At 39.6% G+C, this 10,142-nt stretch overlaps 2 protein-coding genes across 5 annotated transcripts in view; both read right to left on the reverse strand.

The window, feature by feature from the left end:
* Nucleotides 1–622: 622 nt before the first annotated feature.
* On the reverse strand, nucleotides 623–6,001 carry LOC135771281 (secretagogin-like). Of its 2 annotated transcripts, none has more exons than XM_065281484.1 (11): nucleotides 5,734–6,001; nucleotides 5,594–5,652; nucleotides 4,213–4,305; nucleotides 4,001–4,090; nucleotides 3,861–3,917; nucleotides 3,695–3,760; nucleotides 3,454–3,509; nucleotides 1,494–1,539; nucleotides 1,335–1,394; nucleotides 1,175–1,243; nucleotides 623–1,051 (listed from the first exon to the last, which is right to left on the reverse strand). In XM_065281484.1, the coding sequence occupies exons 1-11, from the start codon at nucleotides 5,849–5,851 to the stop codon at nucleotides 923–925; spliced, it is 843 nt and encodes a 280-aa protein (XP_065137556.1). In that variant the 5' UTR covers nucleotides 5,852–6,001; the 3' UTR covers nucleotides 623–922. The 2 variants fall into 2 exon arrangements, with proteins under 2 accessions (XP_065137556.1, XP_065137545.1); XM_065281473.2 differs by having other exon boundaries at nucleotides 3,695–3,772; nucleotides 5,734–5,999.
* A 359-nt stretch (nucleotides 6,002–6,360) lies between these two features.
* The window catches only part of LOC135773779 (F-actin-uncapping protein LRRC16A-like), an 18,430-nt gene continuing 14,648 nt past the window's right edge, over nucleotides 6,361–10,142 (reverse strand). For 2 of the 3 annotated variants that reach the window (XM_073812714.1, XM_073812712.1), the window contains exons 31-38: nucleotides 9,671–9,906; nucleotides 9,492–9,595; nucleotides 9,098–9,410; nucleotides 8,641–8,689; nucleotides 7,415–7,912; nucleotides 7,188–7,337; nucleotides 6,933–7,085; nucleotides 6,361–6,793 (exon numbers count right to left, since the gene is read on the reverse strand). In XM_073812714.1, coding sequence (XP_073668815.1) covers nucleotides 6,720–6,793; nucleotides 6,933–7,085; nucleotides 7,188–7,337; nucleotides 7,415–7,912; nucleotides 8,641–8,689; nucleotides 9,098–9,410; nucleotides 9,492–9,595; nucleotides 9,671–9,906 — 1,577 coding nt within the window. In that variant the 3' untranslated portion in view covers nucleotides 6,361–6,719. The remainder of the gene's footprint in view (nucleotides 6,794–6,932; nucleotides 7,086–7,187; nucleotides 7,338–7,414; nucleotides 7,913–8,640; nucleotides 8,690–9,097; nucleotides 9,411–9,491; nucleotides 9,596–9,670; nucleotides 9,907–10,142) is intronic. The other variant, XM_073812713.1, reaches the window with a different exon arrangement.

Genomic DNA, 10,142 nt, shown 5'->3' on the forward strand with positions numbered 1-10,142 from the left:
CACAATTCATGCACTATTAACTATTTTTTTTAAATATATATTTCATTGAGTTTGAGAGATTGCATTTGTAACAAAACACGTTCCCGCCATGTCTCAGGTAGGCTATCATGGATTGTAATTTCAACAATTTAACATTTTTAATACAAATAAAGTGGTTATATTGTGGATATAGATTTATTTATATATTATATTATATTTAAGAAAAAAGTAGTGTCCCCCAAAATTCATGTCTGTGGTGTTACAACAATGTATGTTGCCCCTTTAAGAAGTCTCACCTCCTGATGCTGCTAGTTGCCCCTGAACTGATCAATGTCTTTGATTATTACCTGACAACCCCCCACCACCACCACCACTTCTGTGATGTAAGAGAGAAACTAATGATAGATACACACTTGATCATTACAAACACTATTGGAAACACTAATTATTGTCATTACAGTTATCACACACACATCAGTGAGCACACACACACATACACACACACACACACACACACACACACACACACACACACACACACACACACACACACACACACACACACACACACACACACACACACACACACACTTATCCATCAGATACGCATCAGTCGCCACTACACAAATAAACACACCACATGTCTCTGAAATATTATTTATTCCTCAATAAAATGATCAGATTCATATTCAGCCAGTGTTTATCTGATTTGATTTTTGAGTCATTCACCTCAGCTGGTAGAGGATTTCTCTTGCAACACTCAAGGTCATGGGTTTATTCATCGAGAATGCATCACGTGTGATCTGAATGAGATGAACACAAATCACATGTGATGTTTTGTCTTTGTAAACACATCATCAGTGTTTGTGATGCACTATAACAGTACAGAATCAACACAGATAGAGAGCACTGGGTCAAAATTATGAACTTTACTGGAGGAGATTTAAGGATTGAGCTTTAGGCCCAGACACAGCGCTAACTCATTCTTCTGGATCTTTCCATCTCGGTTGATGTCACAGTGACCCAGCAGAACCTGTTTAAACTTGTCCAGGTCAGATCCGGTCAGACTGGGCTGCAAACACCCAGGAGAGTTAAGAGAAAAAACGGAATATAAATGTACTGATATTCATTTATTTATCTTTCATACAGAAAGGGCCATTAAAGAAAAGATGCAGATTTATGACATCACATTTACCTTTACGAGCTCCATCATGTCTTTAACAAAACCATCCACCTCTGCACCCTCTAGTTCTCCTGTCTTACTCTGAGAGACACAAAAACACACACACAAACAGGGTTAAGAGTTAAGCATCACGTCTCAATAGGTTTCTCAACAAGCTGACTTCATCTCTTACCACATCATAGTGAGCAAATATCTTCTCAAAGTCTCTCCTGCGATCCTCCTGACTGCAGGCCTGAAGCAAACATCACACAACAATAAATAAATGATCTGATGATGTTGAGTAATCATGTGGTCACAGATGATGAGAACTCATGTGGTGCTTATGTCTCACCTCCATCTCAAACTTCAGCAGGAAGTTCTCCTTTAAGGCCAAGATCCTATAGAGATATCACAATAATGGGAATTTAGTGTGTCCATCAAGTCTCTCCAGATAGATTTTGTTTTTCTTAACAAGTTATGAATCCGACCTATATAACTACATCACAATTTACTGTTAAAGGGGACATATCATGAAAATCTGACTTCATGTTTAAGTGCTATAATTGGGTCCCCAATGATTCTATCAACCTAGAAAATGTGAAAACGATCAAACCAGTAACTTAGTTTTACTAAACCATTCTCTGCAAGCATGTGAAAAAATAGCTCAGTGAAATTTGTCCCCCCTTGTGATGTCAGAAGGGGATCTTATCATAATAATACCACTATCCAACTACAGCAGTGACATTTAGTACAGAAAGACAAAAAATTATTGATAACACAATTACGGTTTCGAATTCAACAAGCCATCAATCAGTGTTTGCATTTCATCAGCTCATTTGAATATTTAAGGACACATCCAAAAATGGAACATTTTAGCTCACACCTATAAAGTGGCAATTTTAACATGTTATAATAAATTATCTATATGATATTTTGAGCTAAAACTTCACATATGGACTTTCAGGACACCAAAGATTTATTTTGTATCTTAAAAAACTCTTTGTGAAATGTCCTCTTTAAAGGTGCCAAAGAATGCATTGTAATAATCTTTTAAATTATTCTCTGATATCTACACAGAAGGTTTGTGATTTTATTAACTCTTTCACCGCCAGCGTTTTAAAAAAAAGTTGCCAGCCAGCGCCAGCGTTTTTCATGATTTTCACCAAAGTTTAATGCCTTCCAGAAAATGTTCTTCTTTAAATATATAAACATACAATATACCAAAAGAAAGAAAAGACCCTCTGCTTTCAAAAAAAAAAAAACATTTCATCCTTCCTTCAGTGGTTATTTTGTAATCAGCTTTTGAATATGGGTAGGTTTCTGCAAAAACACCACATTTTGAGCAAAAGCAGAGATAATTCCATTTTTGTGACGGACTTTTCATAGAGATCCCATTCAGAGCGATCTTTAAAACAGACACGGACATGCAGCCGCTTGCCATAGGGCAATACTTCCGGGTTTAAAAAGTTGCGGAAGGGCGCCACCTGCTGGATAATAGCGGTATTGCGGAAAGACTGAAAATCTCGTCATTGGCGGGGAAGCGTTTTCTCTTAATTGACGAGATATCTCGTCAATGGCGGTGAAAGAGTTAAATGCAAAAATGATCAGAGTCAGTTTTTCATGTCCATTTACAACCCCAGGATTTGTCTTTATAATGAAATGGTCTATTATTAACTTATTTGAAAGGGTCATGAATAATAATGTTGAGCTCTGCTCTGATTGGCTGTTTCTCCTTCAGTAGCTCTGTGTGTGTGTGTAAACAGATCTTATGTTTGAGTCTGTATCAGATTTTGAGGAATAATCAATTGTTTGGAGATTGTTAATGGACGTTTCTGAGTGCTAAGTTTGTGTTTTTTTCAGCATGAACCTGCAAAACGTAACTGTAAAATCAATAGTAGAACTTTAGCTTAAACGCTAGCATATAGCATGAACTAGCATATAACATTAACTAGCATTTAGCATTAACTCGCATATAGCACTAACTCAACAGTCACAACATTGTTTTTATTATTGTAACAACATTGTAATTAATTTAATGTTGGGGGCGTATATATCAACTGTGACATCACAGTTGGTGTTATGTTGAGATTGATCTGTTTTCCAGCGGTCTTTTGCATGCATGAGGTTCACATAAGAAGGAGGAAACAATCGTGTTTGAGGCTCATGATGTTATTATCATGTACACAACTCTTATTATTCATCTATGACTACATAAATACAGTTTTACATTCTATGGCACCTTTAAAACAATTAAAAAGCTGTTATTTAAATGTTTGTTTTGACTGATGATATGTTAATAAGATCAGTGTTACCTTGCCAAATCGTTCAGATCCAAACGTCCATCCTGATTTTTATCAAACATTTGCATCTTTAAGAAAGAAACACAAACAATAAACAGAAGATCAATTTCATTAAGTTCTGTGTGACTGTGTGAAGTTCAGCCGCTCATCTGAAACACATTTAATAATCATCAGTCAGTCTTCACCTGGACACTCCTGTGTATTAGCATTGTATTTTATGTTACCATGACAACAGTGGTTGGGTTGACGTTACCATGGTATCGGTGTACTCCTCCAGTTTGTCTGTAGTGATCTGCTTGTTATGCTGATGGAAGAGATCCTGCAGGAAACTCTGACAGCATCACAACAGAGACATCATAGCATCAACATATAAAGCTTGACATGACATGACAGGAAGTGACATCAGAGCTATCAGTTACCTTCAGTTCTGCAGCAGAGATATAGCCACTGCTGTCTGCATCATAGCAACGCCAGATCTGTGAAGAGACAAGCGTGAGACTCGTCGTCATAAAACTCGTTTGTGTGTTTTAATATGAAAGCATGAATGTGAACGTCTGACCCTCATGAACTCCACACTGTTATCCAGCGGCGTCTCCCTGCGAAACACCAGGAGAAAGTTTTCCTGCTCGGGGAGAAGAGCGGTCGCCAGCTGCAACAAACACACAAACACAGAGTCACACACACATCTACATAATTCCCTTTGTGATATGATGTGTGTCATACTGTCATGTATTTTTGCTTGTATTGTTATGATGGTCTGCAGTTTTTCACCTCCTCCATATGAAGACGTCCGTTCACTGTGACATCACAGCTGCTCATAATCTTCTCTTTCAGTTTCTGCAGGTGCTGCTCAGAAACATCAGCCTACATGAACAGAAATCATCTCATGTCTATATGGTTTTAAAGCTTCAAATATCTCTACAGACTGGTTGAGATATACCAATGCTGTCGCCGTGATTTCACCAAGTAAGATGTGATCCTGAATCAACATTTTAATCAAAGATACCCCAACCTACCCTTAACTCAAACCCTAACCATTTTTAAACCCTCAAATGAGTGTGAAATAATAGTTTGAGGAGTATTTCTTAACCATAAACCTAAATCTAACATACACACTAATCCTAATCCTGCAATCTGATTGGTTAATGAAAATGTTGATCCAGGATCACATCTTACTTGGTGAAATCACATTCACCATACTCCCCAAGTTTTGGATTCTTTTAAAAATGTTATTGCATTATAAAATAAAATATAAAACCAAGTGATATAAAAGATGAAAAACATTACTGACACTTTGTTGTCATGTGTAAAGTTAATGTGATATAACCTGACTTCATATATATATCCACAAAATATCACCCTGACATCAAATGATTTAAAGTCAATGGAGTAGTTTCAGTATTATGGATGTGACATCTGCGGTCAAAACATGAAATATTACTTTTCAGAGAATGCATTTACTACCAATATATTGACCCATCTGATTATCTTTTCCTAAACCCCTGACACTAGAGTCCAGGTTTTCTATTTAAGATGAGAGAAACTTGTATGCGGCATGCGCTATGGATGTGACACTAAAAAGGTGCCCGTTTTTAGGAGACGAAAGACTGTGCAGGAATTCTTTGAATTAAAATGCACAATAATACCCAACAGAAGGGATGAAGAAGAGACATCTCTTCAAAGAACAAATCATTTTTATTTTGTAAGCGCACATGAGGAAGTAACAACGACAGTGACAAGGCTGGAAGGATGCATTTAAAAAGTTAACATAGACTTTGCATAGCTATCTGAGTATCAGTAGTTAAAAAAAATATTTTTCAGAATTTTCAGTTGACATTTCCCTTGAATTGCCCAAAACTTCTGCTTCAATCCTCTGTTATGATGCATTTACATCAATTTAAATCTACAGTAAGTTACTGGCAAACAGCTGCAGAACTACAGCAAGATTTTTTACAGTGAATTTTATTCCTGGAGCTCCACAGCTCTGCTCTGCACATTTTATATCTTATCATCCGCTCAGTAGATCTCATTGAATTGAATCTGTCAGATAAGAGAGACAAACTAAAGTGCAGAACAGTGGAGGAACCACTGGACTAAAGTGAACAAACGTTACGGTAAATAATCATCTCTCATATCTCAGTTCTGTACTTACAGTCTTCATCATTCGTCGTAAAAACTCCTCCAGTTTTCTCCCTTCAATAAATCCTTCATCTGCAGATCCACAAACACAGCAGACCTCAGGTCAGTTTAAGCATGAACACACAGGTATTATAGGTGAGAGAGTAAACTCACCGTCTCCATCGAACTGTTTCCAGACCTGCAGGAAGAGAGCGGCGTTCAGACGGCTGCAGATCTCCATGACTTTCTGTGAGTGAACTAAACAACACAGCTGTGTGTGGAGGATCATCATCACAACACACCCACATAATGATCCATCACTGAAGAGACAACACACAATCTACACATCCACAACATCACACACTTACAGCTTAATTATACATCAAACTCACTTACCACAGCTGGACCACACAAAAAATACATTTCAATGGCCAGATATATGATTTAAATATATTTGGTAGAAAGTATTTAACCTTCATTAATTAATATATATATATATACTGTATATATAATTTCAAAATGTATTTCAGGGGAAACAAATAGATTTATATTTTTACAACCAGTGGATTTTTGCAGTTGAAAAAATATTTCATTAAAACCTTTTTATGTTAACAGGTTTGTAACATACAATTTTTTTTTCTTCCAATGTGAAGTGGCCAAAAATATATTGGTGAAAAATAATTTTTTTCATTACAGTACATTTATTTTTTTTGTCAGTTTTTTATATTTTGAAAAACATGTTAAATAATATTTTTTTTGCATATGGGTTACAAGAGAACACAATTCACAAACACACAGAGGTCCAACCACCAGATTTTAATCACATTATAATTAAATATTTAGATGACATCATTAAGAATACAAACAAAGAAAACACTAATATTGATCCGTTAATACACAAAACAAATAAAAAAAAACTTAAAAAATTAAATCATACTAATAATCATCACTAAAGGATTCATAAATCAGTGAATCTATGAATTGACAATGATCAACACTGAGATCTGAAGCATCTCTACTGTAAATAATGAATCACTTCTGACTCAAGATTCATATGTTTGACACTGACGCTGTATGAGAATTAAATCAGCTTTATAATAACAAACATAATTCATGTGCTAAATAAAAATGATGTCATGTGAATTGTGTGTATGTTCTGTTCAGATGTTAGTGTTCTGACTCTCTGAACTGACTCCTGAATCACCAGCAGAATCTGAAGTATTGAACGGCCCATCTGAACAACACACAGAAACCAAACATGAGCACTGAGAGAAGACTTTATGTCTGTATTTATCTTGACATTCAAACACAAAGACGTTTTAATAAACGAAAGATAATGACAGTCAGATATCAAGAGCTCTGATTGGTCAAACCTGCTGTGGGAAGAGACTGTGTTCGTTGTCGATCAGCGGCGTCTTTGTCCGAGTCGTTTCTGGAGTGGACGCAGGACACAGACCTCACCACAACCTGTGTTTGTTTGTGTGAGTCTGTCTCAAACACAACAACACCGCCAGGTAAATCCAAACCTGGAAACACAACCAAACCGACAACACAACGACCAAAACATCGCGTCAGATTCATCGATTGAGTGACAACATTCAGATAGAAATGATCAACAATCAACTCACAGGTTTTAGGTGAGTCTCCACCCCTTGTGCTCTGAGTGACAGGACTCTGCTCCCCCCACTCACTGTCCCACTGGCAGAGGGGCGAGGGAAGCAGAGCAGGGGAGGAGCCTCCGGTTGAGATATCTGTGATGTCATCCAGAGGAGGCGGGGCTACAACAATATCAGTGTCAGTGAGAGTTTACATGAACCTGTTGTTACTCTGTGAGTGTAAAGTTTGAGCTACTCACTGACATCACCGCCAGACTCCTGAGACAGACAGGACACAGTCGAGAATACACTCTGGGTGAGGGTGGGTGTCTGCGCAGGTGTGGGTGAGAGTGTGGGCGTCTGCGCAGATATGAGTGTGGGAGTCTGCGCAGGTGTGTGAGAGAGTGTGGGTGTCTGCGCAGGTGTTTGTGTGGGTGTCTGCGCAGGTATCTGTGCAAGAGTGGGCGTCTGCGCAGGTGTGAGTGTGGGCGTCTGCGCAGGTGTGTGTGTCTCCGCTGGTGTGAGTGTCTGCTCAGATGTGAGTGTCTGCGCAGATGTGAGTGTCTCCGCTGATGTAGGTGTCTTGGCGGGTGTGTGTGTCTGCACAGGTATGTATTCAAGTGTCTGTATGAGAATGGCTGTTTGCGCAGGCGTGTGTGTGTGTTCAGTTGTGTGTTTGAGTTTGTTGGTTTGAGCTGTAAGTTCTACTGATGGATCTTTCTGGACCTCTGCTGTTGTGTGTCCATGATTTACTCCTGCTGAAGAACAGAGAGATCCAGTCAGACTCACACACACACACACACACACACACACACACACACACACACACACACACACACACACACACACACACACACACACACACACACACACACACACACACACACACACACACACACACACAACACAAACACACATGCACAAGAACACACATACGCACAAGCACAAACACACACACACACACACATGCACAAGAACACGCATACGCACAAGCACAAACACACACACATGCACAAGAACACGCATACGCACAAGCACAAACACACACGTGCGCACTAACACACACATGCATGCACTAACACAGACACATGCGCATACAAACACACATATATGGCACAAGCACAAGTACCACACAGACAGACAGACAGACACACACACACACAGACAGACACACACACACACACACACACACACAAACACACGCGCACCAGAACATACACACACACACGTGCGCACTAACACACACGCACTTGCAGTAACACACAGACAGACACACACACACACAGACAGACAGACACACGCAAACACACGCACACCAGAACAAACACACACACATGCGCACTAACACACACATGTGCCCACACACGCACTTGCAGTAACACACAGACAGACACAAGCAGGCAGACAGACAGACAGACAGACAGACACACGCAGACAGGCACACACGCACTGACAGACACACACACAGTAAAAAGATTGAAATGACCTTCAGTGTGAGGTTCAGCTTTAGGTTCCACAGATGAAGACACACCTGCCTGTGTGTGAGATACACAACACAACATAAACAACAACAGCACACAGTCATAGATCAAATACACACACACACACACACACACATATATGTATATTGTGTATATAAGAGCTGTAATAGATGCGAGTCAGAAACCCTCCTGATCTCCAGACCCTGCTGTACTCGACCCTTTCATTTACTGACACAGATGTTGTGAGCACTTCATGGGTGATTAACTAAGAATAACAGTGGCACATGCACACCCACGGGTCGCTCATCTCTTACACTGACGAGCGGCTATTAATGTGCATTATTACAGCAGTTCTGGGACACATTTTTAGGATGTTTCTTCAGACAGACTGTATGATCCATCAGTGTTTCAGACTTTATTACATCTGAATATTATACAGAAGATGACGTGTGTGAAACTCACTTTGTCTTTCTTGCGTTTCTCTTGTTTGGCTCGTATCTCCATCAGCATGTCACCGCCCAGCACCTGTACACCCACATGACCCTTAACCAATGGACCGTCACGTTTAACACCCTCCTGCACGTGACCTTTGACCTCAGGGATCTCCACGGTGGGAATACAAGGGTCAACGGCAGTCACAGTGGGTGTGATGCTTGTCTCTGCTGTCACCATGGCAACTGTTGTTGTTGTTGTTGTTGTGTCACCGGGTGTGGTTTTGTTGATGATGGGACTCATGAGAGATTGTGTTGTGATTTCAACATCTGGATCAACGGCTCTACACAAAAGAACAGAAGATCTGAATCTGGATCAACAATAAACCACACAAACACTCCATCATCAGACGTCTGATTCTCACTTTGCTCGGATGTTTGTGACCTTTTTGAAGAAAAACTCTGGCACGCCTTCATCCAGCTGATCGACACCAATGCTCGGATCCTGTACAGACACTTTGCTGACCGGCTGAGGAAGAACAAATAAACAGCGTTAAAAACTTTTATGATTCTAAAGATGAAGAATGTTTCTGTACTTTCTTACTGCGGCTCTACTGGTTTTGGCTTTCTTGGTTCGTCGTGGTCTGTATTTGGTGACATGTTGTAAAGCGGGCGTGTCAACTGTGGGGAGGTCACTGAAACACACAGTTTGAGGCTGCTGAAGCTCCGCCTCCATAGGCCACGGTGACACGATTGGTGACATGGGTGCAGGAGGAGGGGGAAGGTCCTCCATATACACAGACACATCCTCTAATGCCTTACTCAGATCAAAACCCAGATCTAATACACACACACATCAGACACTTCATCAAGTATCAACAAGATGTTTGAGATAAAGCACCAGATGAGTAAAAAAGTGTGAGATATGTGTAAGATAAAGAGTGAGGATGTGTGAGATAAAGCACAATATAGATACAAAATGTTAGATGATTGAGTTAAAGTGTGAGAAAATGTGAGATGTTTGTCAAAGATGTCTCATATAAAGATTGAGATAAAAATTGAGATGTGTCAAAGAG

The sequence above is a fragment of the Paramisgurnus dabryanus genome, chromosome 19 (assembly GCF_030506205.2).
Source record: "Paramisgurnus dabryanus chromosome 19, PD_genome_1.1, whole genome shotgun sequence".
NCBI classification, from domain to species: Eukaryota; Metazoa; Chordata; class Actinopteri; order Cypriniformes; family Cobitidae; genus Paramisgurnus; species Paramisgurnus dabryanus.